This window comes from Thunnus albacares, chromosome 2 (genome assembly GCF_914725855.1).
Source record: "Thunnus albacares chromosome 2, fThuAlb1.1, whole genome shotgun sequence".
NCBI lineage: Eukaryota > Metazoa > Chordata > Actinopteri > Scombriformes > Scombridae > Thunnus > Thunnus albacares.
Window position 1 is genome coordinate 30,583,547 of NC_058107.1, and position 23,559 is coordinate 30,607,105.

The window sequence follows — 23,559 nt, forward strand, 5'->3', positions numbered from 1 at the left end:
CCTGAATTTTGCATCTGGATGATATCTGGGATTAATCCATGGACAGTGATTAAAACATATAATGTCTTTAAACCATATAATATCTTAAACCTACATGAGTTAAAGGACAGGCCTGAATGAGGTTTTCCTTCCTGACTCATTGAATCATTCCTCCTGTTCATACTGGCTGTTAAAAGATCCCCTTCAAATGTGCTTTCAATGTAAGTGATGGGGGCCGAAATGCAGTGTGTCCACACAGTCATTTTGTGCAAAAATGCATTTAAAAGTTTATATGAGGATTCAGAAGTCTGAGTTAGTCATATCAAGTGGATATCTGCCACATTTACAGTCTTTTTGGCATCAAATTCCCTTTTTCCCCCTAACAAAAAGAATAACTTTGGCATTAAAAAGACTAACATTAAAAGATATCTACTTGATTTGACTCATTTGGACAGCTGAGGCTTCATATTAGCTTCAGATTAAGTTTTAAATACATTTTTGCACAGAAAGACCATCATTTACATTGTAAATGCGTTATGGTGGGATCTTCTAATGGCCAGTATGAACAGAAGGAATGATTACCGCAAGAAAAACATATTTCAATGTTCATTTTGGCCCCTGACTATTGTTTTAAAACAGACTTGAAAAATTGTGAACCTGTCCTTTAAATTCTGGGTCACACCTGTCAGCAAATACTGGTATGCAAATTATCCAGGGGTCTTCTCTCCAATTTCTAGCTTTTGACAAGTTATCCATCCATGACAAGGTACTATACACTGTATCAATTGGCTTATTGGGAATATCTGAGTCCATGTCTGCGTTAAAGGCCAATCTACAAATTTGAAGAGCGTGTCGTCTATCCAGCAAAAGGGTTGGCGTGAATGGTCACATCCTTTATCCGGGTGTCAGTCAGTGGTCGGAACGTCTTTTCGTTTACAGGCAGTTTCTCCAGTTCATCCAGTGTTTCCAAGCCATCGATAATCCTGCATGTTGAAGAAAGAATTAACTGAGGTCAACTTGTATCTTGTCTACAGAAAACAAATTTTGTGTTGCATATTGAACATATTTTATCTATCTATTACATGACTATACACCCATGATTGCCATATATGATTTGCGTACTTTCCAAACACTGTATACTTCATGTCCAGATGAGGCTGTTTGGCATACGTGAAGAAAAACTGGGAGCCGTTCATGTTGGGGCCATTGTTTGCCATTGAGACCACTCCTCTTACATTGTGCTGAAACAAAATGAAAGCAGAACAAACAGTGACAATTTTAAACAACAAAACCCTGATAAGATATTTAAATAAAATTTAGACCAACTAAACTAGAGGTCACACTCACCTTTAAGTGTTCACTGAACTCATCTTCAAATTTGCGGCCCCATATACTTGTTCCTCCTTTTCCTGTGCCTGGATGATTTAAACAAAATAGAGGAAACTACACATGAGGGTGTGAATTCTGACATTTCAACCGTTGATCATATGCAACAACACTCCTCTCTACCTGTAGGGTCTCCAGTTTGAACCATGAAGCCTTTAATATTTCGGTGGAAGATGCAGCCATTGTAGAACCCACTGGCACACAAGGCAAGAAAGTTCTATAAAACAAAATAAAAATTTTAAAATGAACATGTTAGGATATAAAATTACTTAATTAATGAAAATACATCAGAATCTCTGTTTAGACCCTACAATTACTGTACCACGTTTCTAATACAGTTTGTAACCTTATGGCAATTATAAAGTTGTTACCATGGCCACTGAAAATTCTGGATTCTGATTGGTTGAAGGGTGTGGATTACCTTTTAATATCTGGACAGTTTAATCAGACACCTATGAAGAAGGTGCTCTGTTTTTGACCATGTGCTGATGTTAAAGCTACAATTTTGAGGTTTGAGAGTAGGGCTGCAACTCACAATTATTTTCATTATTGATTAGTCTGTTGATAATTTTCTTGAATAACTGATTAATTGTTTGGTCCATAAAATGTAAAAAGTGTGAAAAATGTGAATTACTGTTTCCAAAAGCCTCAAATGACTTGTTTTGTCCTGGCCGACAGTTCACAACTCAAATATATTCAGTTTACTGTCATACAAGACTGAAGAAACCTGAAAATATTCACATTTGAGAAGCTGAAATAAGAGAATTGGGACTTTTTTTTTCTTGAACCGATTATAAAACTAGTTAACAACGAATTGATAAATTGACTAATTGTTGCAGCTCTATGTGAGAGTCAAACAGCACTAAATTGTACTATTGCAAATCCAAACTCAGAAGAATGTGGAAGTTGACGAACGGTAGCTTTCTTCAGCCAAGTCTTACACTTCTAGGAGAACACACCGTGTCAGGCCTAATATTAAGATATGTTTAAATGTGCAAAAACGTTTCGCATCGGAAAGAAGTCGACAGTATTGCAGTAAAAGATGAGGATGTAAAAACTTACCTCACATGATCTCGGTGCGCGCTCACAAAACAATTCAATTTTAATCTCTCCCAGATCTGTGTGAAGGGTAACAGCCTGCAGAATTTCAAGAGGAAAGAATAAAAACATTAAACCTGAACTTAAATGAGGCACAGGAACGGTCATTCATTACTGTTTGCTACCTAGCTTAGCCTGTTACATCGACAGCAAAAATAAGCAACTTATCATGTAACAAAAGGGAAGTTAAGATAAACAGCATAGCCACGTAAAACTATGATTTTAGTTTATAACTTTCTGAGCTGTTTTGTGTTAGATGTTGACAACTACCTATTGGAAATTTCTATAATGAAGTTTACCATTTCAAACGTTGCGTCTGTGCACAAGTGTGTCAGAGAAACATGTCCGTCTGGGTACAGTCACCGAGCACTGAATGGTTCCGGGCCACACACACACAACGGCACAGAAGTGGAGCTACAATGTTTAGTTGATAAAGTTGATTGGAAGAAAATTAATTAGCATTTATATTTTGATTGATATAATTGTTTCATTATTTTTTTAAAGAAAAAATGCCAAAAATGTGTTAGTTTCAGCTTCTCAAATATGTGGATTTGCTGTTTTTCCCTGTTATATCACTGTGAATTGAATATCTTGGTGTTTGAGACTGTTGATCAGACAAAACAAGACATTTGAAGAAGTTCCCTTGAGCTTCGTCAAATGACACTAAAATTTGTATTTTTCCCTACTTTTTGACATTTTATAGACTGAACAATTAATTGAAGAAAATAATCGTTAGTTGAGCCCTAGTTTGAAGTTGTGAGCAATTTAATTTATTTGGTCTTCAAAATAGATTAGATGTGAAACTGAAAATGTTTGCCTACAACGACTGAAGAACTGAAATCCCTCTCTATGAAAAACTTTCAAGTTAAAGGCCAGTAGCCACTTCAGACCAGTCACTGGAGTAGTAGCGTTGGGGGGAACCATCGGGTACGTGGCTTATAAAATTAAACATTCAAGCACCAACACTATTTCAGCATACATCATACGAAGATTTCTTTGAAGCTCAAGCAACCTCAACACTCATGTTCCAGTTGAGCCGAAGAGGAAAGATAAATGATAACAGATGTAAGTTAACTTAAAATATATGAAGGACTTACCATACAAACACACAGTATGTTCAATAGTAGTACAGTTCAATATTTACTGGTTCAGTCAAGCTATTTATTTCCAAAACCAAACTATTAATTTTTCCTGGTTAAAAAACTGACTTTTTTTTTTACTATTATAGTATTATATGTATCAAATCTTGAGATCAAAGACAGAAAGTAGTTCTAGGATTGTTTTATTTGAATAGCCTTTAGAAGCTGTGAAAAAGTGGGTAAGACAACCATTCTGTCCCCATTACACTTTGTTTTTCTTGCCATACTTGTCATTTGTTTTGTTTTGCCAGTCACATTGCTGTCACATACTATCCTGGGTTTTGTTTGTGTTTCGCATTGTTTTGTTACATTTACATCTGCATTTACGGTTTAATCGAGATAGAAAAGTATTTAAGGTCATTATTTATTGTTTATTGATTTAAAGTACTGAGTTTCTTGAGTTATAGATTAGGTTCTTCTTCCTTTTCTTCTTCTTTGCATTTATTGGCGGACTGCAATGCCAATTTATAGGTGCATACTGCTACCTACCGTACCGGAGTATGTAGAACGGGATCCTGTTTACAATAGCTTACTCAAATAAATAAATAAATAAAATTAAAAATTAAAAATAAAAATGAAATAAATGAAAATCCTATCACCTACTATATTCTGTTAAACAATCCACTGTTTCCTAAGAGTATTGAGTAGTAAGTAGTGTCTGCTTATCTGCCCCCTAGTTATATCCAGATATAGTTCTCATTAGATTAATTACTTTTTTACATTTTGTTTCTAGTTTTTCACAACATGTGTCTTCCATGTACATCTTTCATCCTGCCAAATTCCTGAATACTTGAATTCCTTTACTTTTACCACTGGTTTCCCATATAAATGAAGCCTCTCTTCATCTACTTCCCTCCTCCTAGTCAAGTGTATGTAGCACATCTAACTGGTAGATAGTCTGAAACCCCAATTATATGACCATTGTTCTACCTTTAAAGTAGCATCCTTCATCTTTCTTAGCATGCTTGTCTGGTCTCTCCCCCTAATCCATATAGCTCCGTCATCTGCATAAAGTGAAGAACATATCCTTCTATCTAAATTCATAAAAATATCGTTGATCATGATAGTAAATAACACTGGGCTAAAAGCACTTTCTTGAGGGATTCCCTCGACATAGAGTCATAACGATAACCTTACAATAGCATCCATGTCAGATCTTCCTTTCTTGAATCCATTCTGATAAGAAGCTATTAATCCTCTGTTCTAAGAAATAATCAAGCCTTCTGACTAATATCTTTTCCATCCATTTACATAGATGCGATGTTAAAGCAACTGGTCTGTGATTTCCAAGAACATTTGGATCTTTACTGGGTTAATAAAAGGCTAAATGAGTGCACTTTTCCAGCTTTTTGCCAGCAACCCCTCTCTCCAAATCTTATTAAAAAGTTCCAGAGACTTAGAACTTTATCAGGAAGTTTACAAAACATAACATAACTTAGTTGGTTCTGTCCTGCAGCTGTGTAATGCTATTTTTAATTCACTAATTGTTATCTCAGCATTAAGGGTTGAGTTGTCATCATCTTTTTTCTTAGTTTTATCATGATTAACATTTAGCACTTCCTCTTTTCTCTTTTTATGACTATCATCTAAGTGATTTCCGCTGTGAATATTGGCAAAGCTTTTACCAAACATATTAGCCTTTTCTTTATCTGTAACAGCAATTACTTCTCCATCCTCTAACACTGGAATGTTGGTGTACTTCCTTTTGCCATTACAATTACAACATTAACCAAACATCCTGTAGTTTCACTTCTTTATCTATAGCAGAACAGAATTCCCTCCATGTATTCTTTTTACTAGATTTGATACCTCTACGAATCAGAGCTTTTTTCTTTGGTAGTCTATTAATAGGAGTGTGCCCGAATACAAATACATTCTTTTGCAAAGCACAAATAGTGTTTTTTTTTGTTTGTTTTTTTCTCAGAATATTTGTTTCATACAAATAATTTAAAAAATACTTGTTCTCAGGAAGAAAATAAAAACATTTCAGTGCGCAGGTCGGTTACATCGCTATCTCAGTCTCTCTCCTCTGCTCCGCTGTAACGTCTATCAGCAGGTCTCAACGAAGGGAGTCACATCCACCTGCTACATGACGCACATTTCCTTATTTCGACATCACTCCCAGAGTTGAGGGTGTTCCCCAGAGATAAAGCTGAGCTACTGACACAAGCGAAGTGCTCTCAAGGGTACTCTCCATAACCTCTTGTTCCCCTTCCCCTTTCCACAGAGTAGGCAATAAATGAAAAGTGCAAAGCAATAATCGCCTTTGAAGTTCTTCTCTCCATGTTACATGCTGTGCTGTCTCTGTGTTATGGGTGTATACATAGGTAGAGGTCTGTCTGCAATGAGGCAATAATAAAGTTTTAGCTCAGTAGTCAGTGCAGTCGCCTGTGATCTGAGAGACTCCAGTTGGAGACTTGGTGTGGGGACCTCCCTCATAAGATAGTTTATTCATGAACACTTATTGTTACACTTAAATTTTCTAAAATTAAGAGTATAATAAAAACAAAAACAGGATTTATAAGCCTATTTCCACTTTTATTCGAATACAAATACAAATACAAATAATTTTGCTGTCTCAACAAATACAGATATAAATACAAATACTGGGCTCCCTCCCTATCTACTAAATGTTTTTGATTCAAGTTGCTCCTTAATACTTGTAATGCTTTATTACGTTATTACAGCTTTGGTGCATTCCTCATTCCACCATGGCACAACTTTCCATTTTCCGGTAATTCTACTCATAGGCATGCTCTTTGATGTAGCGTTCAAAATTAACTTAGTCACTACAGTTACACATTCTCCTATATTACCATCCATTGGAATTGAATTAGCTTCCTCCAAACAATATTCTCGAAATTTTCCCCAGTCAGCTTTTCCAAAGCACCATTTCTCTAACATGTATCTTTCTTGATCATGTACCTTCAGATTTAAAGAACAAAAAATTGGAAAATGATGACTTCCTATGTTGGACTTATCATTTACCTTCCATTCACAAGAACATGCCAGATTTCTAGAAACCAGTGTTCAATCTATACATGAAAGATATATATATATATATATATATATATATATATATATATATATATATATATATATATATATATATATATATATATATATATATATATACATATACATACATACATATATACATATATATACATACGTATATATACATACGTGTATATATATATATATATATATATATATATATATATATATATATATATATATATATATATATATATATATTCTTGTTCCTTTGTTATCATTCAGACAGACTAGTGATCTTTCTTCCATCAGTTCTTCAACTACATTACCATTATTATCTGTATGTTTACTTCCCCAAAGGCTATTATGTGCGTTAAAATCACTGCACCAGATTTCTCCTCTGTTATCACGTGCAACTGCATTAAACATTTCAACACACAACTTCTAGATTATAAAAGTTTATTATCTTAAGGTTTCCTTCTTCATTACACACTTCGATAATCACACATTCCAGTTCTGCTAGTGATGGCAATCTTCAGTAGGTTATTTTATCTTTGATAAATGTTATACAACCACCTCCTTGATTGTCTATCCTGTCATATCGGGATGAGGTATATCCTGGTATAGCAAAATCAAGATATGGACGTAACCAGGTTCTGATCCAAAAACATATGTTTTGAATCCTTGGCCATTAGCAATAAGGCTTCTCGTGTTCCATTGCAATATGTGGATCACCATAAAAACAATATTAATCATTACTCTGAGATCCTCCATCAGTGTTTACTTTCAGCATTGCATAAATATCTTCTGCCTTCAATCCTATAATATCCAAAAATTCACCGCTGTCTTAATCCTGTCACTTTTTTTCTCCCGCCTGGTAGCCACAATTAATAATTTTACAGATGAAGGGTATGAACTTTGTCTGATTAACCACCAGCGAATCCTCTTTTACCTTGCATTTATGTGAACATTGAATCTGTTGCATTATTGGGGCTGTAGTTGTTCTGCCTTCTTGCTCCATCCCTCGCCTACTTGTTCTCTGGGGTAGAAGGCCGCCATCTGGTCTGCTTCCTTCGCCGTTTGCTTCTTTATAAGTTTCTGAGCTCTGCATTTCATCATTTACTCTCTTTTTAGTGCTTCTGCATATGATATATTAATGATTACTGTATTTTTCTGTACCTCTTTTGCTTTAATCTGGACTGCACAACCCCCAAATGCAGCACTATGCTCTTCACCACAGTTACAACATTTCAATTTGACTTCCTTTGCACACTTTCTGTAATCATGTTCACCTCCACATTTCGCAAATCTTTGTTTACCACGACATTGTTGAGCCACATGCCCAATTTTGATTATAGGGTTTGGAATAAATCCCCTTACCCTATAATTGATCCATCCCATTTTAATTTCCTTTGGAAGTGTGCTTTCAAATTGTACTAGCATAGGCAAGCTGTCCTTCTTAACACCATTTTCGTTTGCCCGAAGTCTCTGGAAGTTTCTAGTGGCACATTCGAAATGACTCCTCTCACTTTAGCTACACTACCAGGTATGTGTGTTGTGATCCTTACACCGTCAAGTGTTTCTATCTTGAGAATTTTGTCTTGCTGTTGCTTACTTGCAGCAGAGATAAGGACTCCTCGATTATTGAGGAATTTGGCAAACTTGATTTTTCCGATTTCTTCTTCAATTGCTTTTGTCATATGCATTGGGTGAAAATGTACCGTTTCCCTCCCAAACGTAATAATAAATTTCCACTCCTCCTTTCCTTGTGGTGCTGAATCTTCCTGATTAACTCTTACTTTCTTTGTGGTGCCCTCATCTCCTTGGCTACTTAAGTCTGACAAGTCTGCTCTTCTGTCTCTCCTTTCTTGTCTTTTCCTTCTTTTATTTGAAGCCATACTCCATCTCATCCTCCTCATCATATCCCTCTGAACTTTCACCCATTCTACAATCACGGTACAGTTGCTGCATGATGCAATCCTATTTTCAAGGGGGAGGTACTGAACCACATCCTGATTTTAAGATCTTGCTGACATCACCAGTGATGTCATGGGTTAGACCAAGTACTGGGGGGATTTATTTTATTTAGTTAAATGTTTGGTTTTGTATTTATGTTATTTGTACTTATTTTGGTTTATTGTACTGTGGTTGATGTGTATGTAAACATTGTTAACTGATACAAGTGACATTGTCTTACACCAGTTGTTGGTATAAGGGAAAGGACCCCCCTAATACAAAAATGGTTCTGCCTACATAGATTGGAGGGCCTATTTAAGGGGAGATTTGTTGGTTTGAGTAAGCGCAGAAATGAAAGAGGATGTCAGTGTAGCTATGTTAAGGTGAGTTTGAGTATGCTTGATTTCATTTGGTAGTCTCTGAGTCTGTCTCTTATCACCTTTCTTGACATTCTGGCAAAGCTTCCTCACAGGTAAAACTTTATTTTACAGTAAAACAGCAAATACTTGTAAAAAGCCAGAAGGCGTTCCAGAAATGCTTCATTTTTCTTGTTTCTATCTCATCAATTGTCAAATGCCAAATTAGGTTTTAATTTAATTTAATTTAAATTTTTTAATTGTATTACATGCAAATGAAGAGATTTGCTTTTTGTCCATTATCTATTCATATAACAAAAATGAACAGAACATCAGTTGGTCACCAAATGAGGGAGGGGAGGGAAAGGGAGAAGAGGGGTGAGAGACAGAAAGTGATGATCAGTAGATACAGAGTACAAGAGAATGGGCAGCTTTACATTACAGTACTGTATTGTCTCTTAACTTTTGAGATTGTACTAAAAACAATCCTTTCATCCCCATGTTTAAACTGTGTGAGTGTCAGCATGTGTGTATGTAATACTGTAGGTCAAGGCTGATGATTAGTGTGATTACTGCAAGCAATCACACCATTGTAGCAGCAGCTGGCAGCAGCTCTCTACAACAGAGTTGGCACATGTGTGCCTGGACGGTGGAGGATGATTTTTCACCCATCTTCATCCAGCAAATCAATAGGTGAGTTCCTTTTTGCTTTACTTGGTAGCATAATACATTACATTTCCAATCAACTTGAATTGTGCTATATGCCATTACTTTTGTCACAATAATGATTTGGTACCATGCCATCTGATGAATGAATGAATGAATGAATGAAAAAGAATGAATTTTTTCATTAAGCCTGCAATCTATTCTTCGAGATTCTCTCTGACTTATTGACCAATCTTGAGTTTTTGCTGAAATTGTTTTCCCAAAGTGATTTTTATTCTGATTAAATGTGAAAGGCATCAGGCTTGAATTAAGTTTTGAAATCAGTCTTGCTAACTAGTTACATCTGTATTGTTGCTAAAATAATGACTTGTTTTGGTGGCATGTCAACATTTCTGAGAGTGAAGCTGGATTCATGATTCTGATGCTCCAAATTACACAGTAAGTTTCATTTTGCAATATCCCAGTCCTTCAGTGTTGCATCCCTGGATGGATGCAACACTGGATGGATGGATGCAACAAAGGGGGAAATGGGGAAGGCAGCAATTTACTGCGGCTGGTCCCGTTTTTTCTTATGGGGAAGTACCCAAGGGAGTGTGGGAGTGGTGGCCAGGGTACTGGCACCACCACAGGTACCTGACCAATGCTCCCAATTGCACCCAGGAGCACAGGGGGTCCTGGAGGGCAACAGGTCACTCCAGTTAGTCCAGGATTCCCCACTACTTAGGGGAAAGGGGGAAGGCAGCAGCTAGCTGCGACTGGTCCCAGGTACTACAACAACAACAACAGGTCCCGGTGTGCGGTTCTCAAAATATACTCATTCACACTATTGTTCCTCAAAGATTTATTTATGATACAGGGCAGGTGTGGGAAAACACAGAGCAGGGCAGGGCTAATGATACCCAAAACACAAGAAGTCCAGAAATCCCAAAGACAAAGAGTCCAGAAACTCCAAAACACAAAAAGTCCAAAAACAAAGAGTTCGTGACAGAAAGTCTATGGGAGGAATGTTTGCAAGGTGGTATCTCAAAAACTAAAAGTGCTAAAATATTAATACTACATGGACAGGTGTCCCATGTGGAAATGCCTAACATATGAAAACATGGGAACAATAGCGCCACCATGTGATCAGTTATTACATGATTTACATATCTCATGAACCATGAGGCGTCTCAAAACAATATTTGAACAGTGTGTTCCTTGGACAATGCTGACTCAACTGATATAGGCCATGTCCATTGGCGCCTTGAAATATTTTCCACCATTTAGGACTTTTTGCTTCTGTTGGCACATATTTCATCTAATCTTCACCAAACTTGGTAAACACCATATTTAGATGACCCCAGACAAAACGTATGAGTTCATTTCTGGGTATCACTTACCATTTGTCTGTAACTGGATGCCAAACTTTTGAAGGTGTGGATGATGCAGAACTCTTCAATGCTAAGTTGGATTGCAACTAAATTTGGGAATGTTGTACATAAACCTACACTACACAAGTGTGTAACATTTGATATAATTCTACCCTCAGTAAAGTAACATTATAACATGATATTTCTGCTATTCTGTTGTCGTTAATAAAATGAAACTTGGTACACAAGTTCTCCATTAGAATCTGCACGACATACTCAATCATGGCACCAATAGCCCCACCCTGTGGTCATGAGTAAAATACCACCATACTACTTATTAACTGCCATATCTCAAAATGTAATATACCATGGTAATCAAATTCTGCAAAGTTGTACAGATGGGGATGCTGAACAAGTGTGTCGTATTTACAGCAACGCTTTGCAAGTGATTTCAGCTGTCAGCATTCACACGCATTTTCCGCAGCAAATGCATTTCTAGTTACAAATATAATAGATCTGTGAGAGGTGATGCAAGCAGCTGTTGGAAACAGGAAACAATCTTTGAAATGAGCATATACTTGTTAAAACACGGTAATATTAAATGTGGACTAAATACTGTACATAGAACGGGTTAACAATTTTTCAAGTCTGTCTTAAAACAATAGTCAGGAGCCTAAATGAACACTGAAATAGGTTTTTCATGCTACAATCATTCCTGCTGTTCATACTAGCCATTTGAAGATCCCTCCATGATGTACTTTCAATGTAAGTGATGAGGGACAAAACCCACAGTCCTCCTTCTTTGTAAAAATGTATTTAAAAGTTAATCTGAGCTTCAGCTGCCTGAATTAGTCAAATCAAGTAGATATCTTTCAACGTTAGTCTTTTTAGTGCCCTCTTTTTGTTACTATGCTTCCACCACAGCTCAACAGGGAAACACTGTCCGAGGAAACAAGAAGAGGGAATTTGATGCTAAAAAGACTGTAAATGTGACAGACTATTGAAGCCTCATATAAGCGTCAGATCAACTTTTAAAAGCATTTTTGCACAAAATGACTGTGGACACACTGCAGATTTTGCCCCCCCATCACTTATATTGAAAGTGCATTTGAAGGGGATCTTTTCATAGCCAGTACAAACCGGAGGAATGATTGCAGCGAGGAAAACCTCTTTTGGTGTTCATATGGGCACCTGACTGTTGTTTAAGAGAGACTTGAAAAATAGTGAACCTGTCCTTTAACCTGCTGTAGAGCAGCATGGCAAAAAAAAGGCTTCTTTGTTCTTATGAACACCCAACGTCCCCACTCTGTGAGATATGTGTAATTTTATGCTTTCTCTGATATATTACCAGATTTGGGGTTGCGTAAACAACATGTCAGTTTAGAAATAGCCAACATATAAGCACAAAACTGAAAAAATGAAGGTCTTAAAAATAGATTTTGATGCTTCAAGACAGGGCCTTAACATTTGGTGGTACAGCAGGATGCACCACAAGGCCCTTGTCAGGTTAGTTGTTATATGCACTAGTGGTGCATGTTCCCAATCAAATTTTCAACTAAATTAAACAAACACAGTTAACACACAGTAAGCTTGGAGCTCTCTGGGCTCCAGGGCAGCTGCCTATTTTGTCCAGTTGGCAATCCAGCTTTGTGTTACAATAGACTGTGAAAATGGCAACTAGTAGTGTCATTATAGACGGCCAAGTGTTTAGCGAGACCGTTATCCAGATAGCCTCAGGTTTTAACTGCTCCAGCAAGTAAGTGTTCATTGAATAATGTGTCCTATACAGGTGTTCTTCTGAGTTACTTCTTAATAAATGTTATGACTATCATAAAGACCACTATCTAATATGGTACTTGTGTAGTTAGCAAGACAGAAAAGGTGCATTAGACAGACTCACTCAACATCCAAACAAGCAACAACCTGACAAAAACCAAGGCAAATTTGGTCAACCAAGTTTATTTACTTATTCACCTATAGTGGAGTGTGTACAGAGGATGAGACTGACACATGTTCAGAGTACTCATGGTCACATCATTCATGTCAATACTGATGCACTGATGATTTCCTTTTTAATGAATTTGTTGTTGAACTTTTGTCAAGCAAACACTATATGTAACCACATTTGCTCATTACCTATGATTAGAATTGAGTTGGGAAACCTTGAAAAATGATTTGTACCCAAGATAATGAATTTAAGAGAACAAACAACAAAAGTGGACATACACATGGATAACATTCACACACACTTCCTGCTAATCACAATGAAGACTTATGAAACGATCGGCTCAATTAATACGTGATCTCTGACGAAAACACATAATCAAGGTTAAACCAAGTGGTTTCTTTAGAAACACAAAAACACATTTTAAACCAGCAGTCAATATTAAGTACACCAAACTAGAAAATAATGTATAGAAATGCATATAAAAATGTTATCACAACTGTTTAAATTAATAAAAATACCTGGTGTAGTAAAAAAATAGGCAATCAACTCAAAAAAGAAGTGAGTACTAGCTGGTTTCCTGAGAAATTTAGTTATACTGTAATAATACTAATAGCTGTCAAAATGGAAAAAAAATATAACAGGTCAAAATGATGAGGGGAAATACAGAAAACAAAACTATGCGACAAAAACATACTGATAGCACTCACTACTAGCAACCAACAAAATGTATTTTTATGTACTGACCATTTACTTGCAGTGTAGACTGCCCACTACAACACTCAACTATGACATCAAGTTTTCTGATGTCACTCTTAATAAGGATAGTCTTGATTGTCTTAATCTGTGATGTATTGCTGAGGTGTCATTTTAAATGCTCTAGATGGGACTTAGAGGTATCTGTAGGGCCATTAATTTGTCTTCCATTGAATAGTTCTAAAAAACTGAAATAGTAACCTTATACAATTTCATTCTCATGGCTGGCAGTCGTTCATTTGAACTTTACAGTATACCTTATATATGCCCATACTAGAAAACATGTTGTATACATCAGTTGTATAACATTATTGGCATTTACCTAAATGTAACTTGTGGGAGGTGCTATAGTGCAAACGCATCTTCTAAGAGCAACCTACTTAAATTCAAAGTCTCACCATCACCTTTAGTAAAATGAATGTGACAAAAAGAATGCCCATGCACATTAGAAAACTACATCACTACTAACTACCCTTTACATAGTTTAAATCAAGGCAATATTGCACAATATAGCATAGTTAAACATGTTACTGAAATAAATGTACATAGTTTAAACTCAGTCACTATTCCTATGCTTTTCAACCTAGTTACTGTAGTATATATTGCTGCTGTCCATGTTTTCTTTGCACAGTAAGGTTTATTAAAACATAAACTAATATTTTTTTTCTTGGGGAGGGAAAACACCAGAACCCCTATAGTGTGTTGTGCTGTGTCAGAGCTGTGCAGTGATGTTGTATTCAGAAGTCCACATTTTTAGCACCGTGCTGCTTATTGTGGCAAAACACAAGTGCAGAAGAGTCACTCTCAGGCAAATAAGCATTAAACTTTTCTCTACACACAAAAACAGTTTGCAGAAATAAATAATAATTAGGTGACCTGACCTGAAAAGTATGGAGGTCCGTTACTGACAGAAAAAAAATGAAAAATTAGGAATGATAAAAATAGAAATACATCTGATATAATTATGAGATACTAAGTTAAAATTGTGACAAAATATGATGCAAAGTCAAACTTTCATTGGGTTTGAACCCAGGACCGGCCTGCAGTAAGGCAACAAGTCAAAGTTTTGTATATCACATTAGTAAACTAAAATGATAAAATATTAAATCATAATTTTTTACTTTGTATTACTTTGTAAGATTTTTACTTAATTACTAGCTTTTTGTTTTTTTTTGTAATTTTCCTGTCAGGAATGGGTTTCCATAGAAGGTGAGGACTGTATCTGGCACAAAAACAAACACACACACACACGCACAAAAAAAAAACAAAAAAAAAAATCAAACATAAACCTCTCTTTCATTACCAAAATGATCTTGTCTAACTGCAATAATTAATATCTAAACTGATAAATTTCTACATATTTTTTTTTTTACAAATAAAATGTAGAATTTATTTTATAATTAAAGTCATAATCTTCAGATTTAAAAATGTACACTTCTAGTAGCTGTTAGCAGTGCACAGCAACACTCGTTAAGAGACTTAAAAGTTGCATTAAGGGGAACATTTATGTAAAAAATAAAATTAGCAGAGCCATCATCAGAACAGAAAAGAATGTCTCATCCATCTCATAGTCTTCCTAGTTGCCCAATTTGATTACTGGTTTCAACTGTGGCAACTTGTCTGCAGAAATGTCCAAATAAAATGATGAAATGGAACATTTGAACAAAATATAAAACAGACCGAAAAATCTTGCTGTCCCTGCCATTGTTACTTGGGGCTGAGTAATAGTACTACAATTTGTTTTGAAGTCTGCGGATGCCACAACAAACAACAGAAACAGTACATAACACAAAAGCAGTGAACTGTGGTTAAGGCAACTGACTTGAAAGACCTGGCTCTCTCAAATAAGCACATACCTTCTAATAAATTTGTGGAAGTTTTTTGTTTTTTCTCCATAAAATGTAGTGTAGCTAGTTTTTATAACCTAGAAAAAGATAAGATTTCAAACTTCACTAATATGATCTTTCAGACACGGCCATGTTTTTATTCGCCTCACCTTAATTAATCTAATTTGTAGCAACTAAAATATTTTTAGTTTTAAGGTGGCTATAATATTACTAATGCAGTTCAGCAAGATTGAAATAATAGAATAACTACTATCAAGATAGAGACATCATAGAAATATTACAATGATCTAATAACAAACTGTAATGAAGACAAAGCCAGGCTCTTGAAAATAAAACAGTTGAGGACATGTCTGGTTGTTGACTTATTGTATGTAGACAGCAACACCCAGAGTAGTCGACCAGTGGTTACTTCATATCCACCACAGCAAAGAAAAGTGTTTCAGGTAAGCATCTACGTCTACAGAGGGCAACACAATCTGACCTGTTTATAGAACATTTCTTTTTTTTTTCCAAACAAATTACCAGCAATGTATTATCCTTTAGAACCTTTCCTTGACATTGACATGACTTATATCATTCAAACCTTTTCCCAAAATGTGTTCATTTTTTTGTGCAATTCATTGCAAACAAAGAATGTGAATGCAGCATGGCTATGTAATAGATGTAGTTAAAATCCCACTTAATAGTGTATTGGCAGTAAGGGTTGGGTATCTGCTTGCTGAAAAGCTGCCCCTCTAGTTTAATTGAATGGGGGTGATGCTTTGTAATGCTAGTTCACTGAGAAGAATAGTAGAATAATTGCTTTTCTTCAACTGCTAGGTCAAAATTACTGAACATCTATCCCCAGAAAGAGGCCAACCACCACTCCACTCTGCCAAAAAGGCTCCGATTAAGGGTCGCACTCTAATACCTCACATGGTACTGTTACCAAGACTTAGGCCAATCAACGACAACTCCTCTGCCTCTGAAACACTTGCACTACTAACACAGTCTCTTCACCAACCCTTTCCATCCTACTGTATACAATATCCTCTCATTACTACTGACTTTTGTGTTTTTGTCATACTTTCATGATTTTCTTGATCAATTTCAAATATAGTACAGCACACAGATACAAAGGTATTTCCTAATAATAAGTAGACTGTTGAAAGCCATGGTCTTCTCTCTAGACCAGGAAAAACACTGACCAACAGTTACAAATTATACCAGGTTAGAGCCAGGTCTACTGACTCAAATGTAAAGGATTGCCACCTTGACTATGTAGTTTACTTTTGATCAGGTGAATTGTCAAAAATTGTAAGTGAACTTCTGCTTAAATTTTTCCTCAAAAAACAAATAAGACAGTACTACAGCTTCTTGCCTTTCATGATTAATTACTTTGCATGTTATGATGCAATTCAGAGTGAAATACAAGTCAAAACAGCTGGAGCAAGTGATTATTGTAGTTTGACTAGAAATGAAGAACCTTACTATCTCATTTGTTCCCTTAAAATAATCATACTATTTGGATTAGACGAGAGCAACCTCTTGTTTCTAGTAACTAAGTACAGTAGAAACTTTGTTCATGATCTATTTCAGTCTGTAGCAAACTTGGCCCACAGTTTTGCATACTCAAACTTCTCCACCATAACTGAGAAGCACAAAATGTAAACGCACACTACAGATCACAATGGCACTGCTTAATTATTGCTAAAAAGCATCATTACTGAGTTATAATGGAAAGGCCTGAGACGTTGTTTGTGAGGGAATACAAATCAGCTGGACAATTAATAACTAGGAGAACTACCAGTAGCTGAGAATCAGCAGAATGAGTAAGAATCACTATTTTGGGTCTGTCAAACTGGCGCTGGTTCTCGATACCCAACCCTTCTGGCTGTACACTGCAGCAGCCTGCTTCAACAAGCCCTCTGCGATAGTGTGGGCATTCCACCTGTGTCAGGGCCCAGTTAGTGAGTATCTGTTTTTACTTGCAGCCACAGACCTATTTAAGTCTGCTCTTTGTCAACTTTCCACAACTGTTCCTTAACCTCTGTGGGTAAGGTGTTGAAGAGGTCCTCCTCCACCACGAGGCCGGTTCTCTTTAGCTGTCGGCACTCGCCCAGCTCTACTGGCAAACACTCCAGACGGTTGCCTCTCAGCTCTAGCTGTGTCAACCCGGTGAGCTCTCCAAACCGTGATGGCAGAGACTGCAGGCAATTGTTTCCCAAGTTCAAAGTGCGGAGTTTCTTGCACTGGAACAGCTCATTAGGCAGGCTCTCAATCTTTATTTCAAGGTGGTTGAGATTGGGAAGGAAAAAGGAGAGACATTAGCATTTGCAGCTTCATAATATTTCAACAGCAGAAAATCTTCTTTTAACAAACTACACATGACAAAAGAATCCAATACACAATCAACTGCAAAGATTTAAATGCTTGGAAAACAATGACTATTCAATACTCACTCTATTGGCAGTCACTGCCAGGTATTGAAGATTCTGGAGAAATCCAATGTCTGTTGGGATATAGGTTAGGTTATTATGGCTAAGGTCCAAAAAGCGAAGCTTGCGGCAATAAAACAACTGGCTGGGAATCTTCTCAATCTTGTTTCTGTTTAGGTACAGTTTCTCCAGGTTGGTCAGTGTGCCGATCTGGATGGGAATGTAGGCAATCTGGTTGTACCAGAGCTTAAGGCAGACCAGCCGGTGAAGGTGCTGGAAGCTAATGATCTCCTCAATGGTCTTCAGGTTGTTGTCCTTCAGATCAATTTCCTGCAAATTGTGCAAGCTGAAGATCGAGTGCGGTATGCGTTCCAGATCGCAGCGAATGAGCTCCAGTTCGGTCAGGTTCACCATCTTCTTCAGACTGTTGAGCACCATCAGCTTGGTGCCTTCATTATTGATGGAAAGCTTCTGGAGGTGCATGCCCACATCAGTCACCACCTGAGGTAGCTTGGTGAGATTGCTCTTTAGACGAAGAACTTTGAGCCTCTTGAGCTCCCGGAGCCCATCAATGACAATGTAACGGTTGTTCTCAGCACTGAGATTCCCTGTGAGATGAAGCTCACTAAGATTCTTCAAACTGTAGATCCATAAGGGAATCTCTTTGATGTCAGTGAACTTGATGTGCAGAGACTTCAAATTCTCCCGCAAAAAAGCCAATGCTGGAGCTTCAATTTTGGCTGGAGTGTGGTAGAGCCACATCTCTCGCAGGTTGACCAGCTGAGCAATGATCGGGGGGATGGTGACATCTGGGATGAGCTCCAGTTTAAGAACCTCCAGCTCCATCAAGTCAAATACTGTGTCTGGAATGCCACTGAGCATAAAAAGGTGCAACTCCAACTTCTCCTGAGAGTTCTTGGTTATCCTCTGCCTGAGCTTGTCCAGTGTCCACTCATTGTTTAGGTTGAGCTGCCTGAGCTTATTTTCGCTTACTTCAGAGAGGAACACAGCAAAGCGCTTAGAGTACAGAGGGTCATATTGATCTATCATGTGCAACATGAATGCGAAATCATTCTTAACATCTGGTATGTCACTGTAGCTGCTCTCTTCCCGTATCGACTCAAAGGAATACTTCTTTAGAGAGCGCCGAAGCATCCAGCAAAGGGTATACATGCAGATCAAACCATACACCACTACTAAGCTAATGTAAAAACAGGCCAAGATTTTAAAAAGTGTAGCCAACGGGTGAGCACAACGGTACACACTGTAACCTGTCAGACTCTCTATATCCACTGAACAGTCAACACTGAATTTAATATCATGCACGTAATACCCTGTGTAGCAGATTATCAAAATAAATTTGATGACTTTGATGATAGTCTGACGGATGTACAGTCTGTACACAATGTCTCCCTCTTCCACATGAATACGGAACTTCTTCACTTTTTCAAACAGGGCTTTTGCCTGTTCACCCTCTTTCTTGTCCAAAACCCCTGTTTCAGTTCTGTCTACAATGCCCTGCTCAAAGCGCGTCTTTGTCCTTTGGAGCATAGGAACACTTGCTTCAACATCCTCACTGATAACAGACTCCTTGTGGTCCATTGAGCCATTCATTTTCATTGGTTTTGGATCACTCTCTTCAACCACTGTCTCTGACAGCGCCCTAGTGGTCCATGGCGAATCAAAGCATTTGAGCAAGATGGATACAAAGTGCTCTAGTTTAGAGCTAGTCCGAGGGAACTTGAACCAAAAGTTGCTGCAGGCTAGGAAAATAAGGGTGTGGAGTAATACTAGGTAGGGGAAATACTTGGCAAACCAGTGCAATCTGTTCTCATAGCACACAGCATCCACATAGTTGTACTGGTGGCGGTCCAGATCATACTGGATCCCTTTGGGCTCCAAGAAGAGCGATGTGGAGAGGGTGGAATTGAAGTTCTTCTTGCAGGTCTGATTGACCACCCATTTGCAGGGCAGACAGATCATCTTGTCCTGGGTGACCTGCAGTGTCCCCCCAAACACAGAAATCATAAGCATAACAATGGAGATGTAGTCGGTGAACACATCCCACCATGGTTTCAGGATGCGGTATGCTGGCTGTGTGTCCACAAAGTACCGCAGTTCAGTGATGGGGATCATGGTTTATCTGTGAAAAAAAGAAGATTTAAGGAAATAATCATAATTAGGTGGAATGAGATACTGAGTCACTACAAATAACGTAGTCAAAACTCAAAAAGCTTCCTCCCATTAATGCTGGCACGGCCTTTACCTGAACCCCAACACAATACCAAGCTGACAAATCAATACTACAATGCTAACTAACAAGGTCATACATCTGAACATTCCAGACAGTTAATTTGAAGGCTGCCGGGAGTAATGAAACAGAGATTCCTGCTTGTTGTGACAAAGAATTGCCTTATTGACTTCACTTGGGTGGGATACCATGTTATTGATTTAAGAATTGTTAAACTGGCACAATTAATCTTGCTCTCAAAAGGGGTGTCATACTGGACATAGCCATGATTTTATGATTTGTTAAGAATTAATGGGTTGTCCCTATGAAGAAAACAAAAAAAATACATATACACAGACTATAAGACAGCTGCCTTTAAAATGTATGCAGGCTATAAACAAAATTAAAAAAAACAGAACAATCATTTAAAACTGTCTTAATAATAAAAAAAAAACATATGCCTGACATTCAGTTGGGAGGATGCCTATTATGACACCCAAATCAAGTGCTTCAAATTTTCTAGAGCACTCAGATACTCTAAAATATTTTATGAAATTAGGAATAATTGGAAAACAGTCTGTAAAATTGCACTGTTACACAACAACAACAGTGATGACTAAACAGCAATGTAGATCAGTTGTATCTGGCCAATATCCTATGTGTCAGTAATGGTGCTCATACTGATCCATGGTTTTGCATAGAAACATCACTATCAATTAATGATAGATTTGGGGAATATAGGGATATATAACATGAGACAATATCTATTCAACCAGATATCTCTGGGTGATTTTTACACCAATGTAATGAAGTACTTTGTTTAGTCAGGTACAGACATTTAAGTTTGGCTATTTTAACCACCAACAATTTCTTAATTCATCTACCAGAAAATGTAATATATCATGATATACAGACAGGTGACAAATTAAAGGAAAACCGGTACAGGCCTGGATGCTTGACCCTTACAGTGAGGGCATCCAGTGGCTCTGTTATGCTTTAGGGGGCATTTTGCTGGCATGTTTTGAGTCCACTTGTCCCCTTAGAGGGAAGGGTCACTGCAAATCAATACAAAGTTGTTCTGAGTGATCACCTTTATCCTATGATAAAACATTTCTATCCTGATGGGAGTGGTCTCTTCCAGGATAACAATGCCCAAATTCACAGGGCATGAGGGGTCACTGAATGGTTTTATGAGTATGAAAATGATGTGAATCATATGCTATGGCCTTCGCAGTCACCAGATTTTTGAAGAATGGTGTTCATTCCTCCAGAGGACTTCCAGAGACTTTTAGAATCAATGCCAAGGCTGAGGAACACCATTCTTCAAAAAGATATTCCCTAATTTGGTGTTTTGATGACGGTGGTGGAGAGCGCTGTCTGACACGTCAGTCCAAAATCTCCCATAGGTGCTCAATTGGGTTGAGATCTGGTGACTTTGTATTGATTTGCAGTGACCCTTCCCTCTAAGGAGAGAAGTGGACCCAAACAATGCCAACAAAATGCCCCCCAAAGCATAACAGAGCCACAGGATCCCTCACTGTTGGGGTCAAGCATTCAGACCTGTGCCAGTTTTTCCTTTAATTTGTCACCTGTCTGTATATTGATATTTTGAAATAAAATTACATATAAAGTGACAGAGGACTCTGTATATCACACTTAATTAGGGCTAAAACTTATATGAATCCTTTCAAGAAGCAACCTCACATTTACACCTGGCACACAGGTAGCAAGACGCGGTAACGTTACTACTCATAGTTGTTGGAATAAAACATAACCAAACTAAAAAAACCCACGCAATGAACAATACTATTCGTATGTAAGCATAAATAAAAGTGCTCTTTATGTACTTGAAAAGTTGTTCTACTTACAGATCTGGACTGTAAAGCACGATAACTCCATACGTAGACAGCCAAGACCGATCCACGACTACTCCTTTGCTGCTGCTGTACATCAGTGCCAGATAAAACCCTCTAAATCAACCTCTAGCCTTTTGTGCGTGCGACACACCCAACATGTAAGCTTGAGAAGTCACTCCTCTAAAGATGATGTTCCGTTCTGGCTTGTTTAACCCAAACAACACGACTGCCAGAGGAGCCACCTTGCTCCCCTGCTCTCTATTCTTAGCCATTTCCGTTAATAATACCCAGAGTATTGTCTGTGGGGGCCTTGAGAAGCACCTCCCTCGACCTTCAGGAAGAGATCCTGTTTACCTTATAGAAACTGCTGTCTCCAACTGGTTGTCTCTCTGGAATACTTTACCCTCAACTTTTGTACCCCCGCCTCCCCCTAAAAACGCACACCTTCACATACACAACAAGAGTGGGGAGTTGGCATTCATCACAGCTTGTACTTTGTTAGGAAACTGTAAAGGCGAGGAGTCAAGACGCCTAGTCTGATCCTTAGCCAAATACGCATATTAGACTGGCTCAACTTCAGAGTACCTTTTGCACACATAACAACTATTGCAATACAGTACCTCGCCTTTGTCTTAAATTGGGTAGATGATGTGACAGCAACAAGTACACTCAGTAAACGAAATAACTCACTGTTTTGAAGGTGTTATCTGTGCTCCAGTGCCTGATGTTGTCCCTGGTGGACAAGCCACTCTCTGTGTATCCATAAGTCTTCATGGACCATTGCCCCTCTTGTCGCCATGGGCTTGAAAAGGATATCTGAAAAAGACATTGGGAAATGGAAACATGGTTCCTTCCTTCCAGCTGTTTTCAAACATGACACACGTTAGCACAAGGCGTGAATAAAGTTAAATATTTGCGTGATACTGATACAAGTGAAATTTTAACAGCACTCTACCATAGGCAACATGTGCCTTTATAGGTCACAGGTCTTATTACCAGTGTGAATTGTGACGGATATGATTTTAGTAAGTCAGGTACTGTTCATTTGGATGGCTAGCATGGGATGTCTTTGTCATCTGGCCAGATAGCTGAGACAGCGTCCAAGCAGAAAGTTAACGCTAGTGATTTTTTTTTCTGCCTGGCATTAAATTATTAGACAGTCTTTTAGCGAAATATACGAGTATCTGACAATTAGCTACTTAGCAACACTGTCCACAAACAACAGTCACTCATGTTAAAACACGTTTAGCAAACCAGGCTAGGCTGCTGTTAGCTGGTGAGCTAACCTAGCTACATATTTAATACCGGCTCCTTTTGTTACCTGAAGTTTACGTCCCGGCAAACGCCGAGGTTAATATGGCAGCGGAACATTGGTAACATGTGTTAAAAGTCCTAGGTTGTTCGACTTACTACGTTTGATGGGCTGCTATCAAATCCAGCGTTACTGTAAAGTCTATATTTGCTAACAAATTTGTGTTTGCCGTTGCTAGCCGCCGTTGTTTTTCCCAGCAGCTCCGAGACAGTTTCACCGCCGAACCGACCGGTGGCAGTGTGTGACTTTGAACAAACGTAGAAGAAGACG

The 23,559-nt window shown here is 37.8% G+C and overlaps 2 protein-coding genes across 3 annotated transcripts; both read right to left on the reverse strand.

The window, feature by feature from the left end:
* Positions 1-572: 572 nt before the first annotated feature.
* ppil3 (peptidylprolyl isomerase (cyclophilin)-like 3) lies at positions 573-2,854 on the reverse strand. Its single transcript, XM_044337541.1, has 6 exons — positions 2,763-2,854; positions 2,428-2,502; positions 1,489-1,582; positions 1,327-1,394; positions 1,102-1,220; positions 573-962 (listed from the first exon to the last, which is right to left on the reverse strand). The coding sequence occupies exons 1-6, from the start codon at positions 2,763-2,765 to the stop codon at positions 836-838; spliced, it is 486 nt and encodes a 161-aa protein (XP_044193476.1). The 5' UTR covers positions 2,766-2,854; the 3' UTR covers positions 573-835.
* A 10,015-nt stretch (positions 2,855-12,869) lies between these two features.
* lrrc8ab (leucine rich repeat containing 8 VRAC subunit Ab) lies at positions 12,870-23,524 on the reverse strand. 2 transcript variants are annotated; one of them, XM_044330162.1, is made up of 4 exons: positions 23,388-23,524; positions 22,668-22,793; positions 17,916-20,034; positions 12,870-17,735 (listed from the first exon to the last, which is right to left on the reverse strand). In XM_044330162.1, the coding sequence occupies exons 3-4, from the start codon at positions 20,025-20,027 to the stop codon at positions 17,460-17,462; spliced, it is 2,388 nt and encodes a 795-aa protein (XP_044186097.1). In that variant the 5' UTR covers positions 20,028-20,034; positions 22,668-22,793; positions 23,388-23,524; the 3' UTR covers positions 12,870-17,459. The 2 variants fall into 2 exon arrangements, with proteins under 2 accessions (XP_044186097.1, XP_044186105.1); XM_044330170.1 differs by lacking the exon at positions 23,388-23,524 and adding an exon at positions 23,299-23,360.
* Positions 23,525-23,559: the final 35 nt, after the last annotated feature.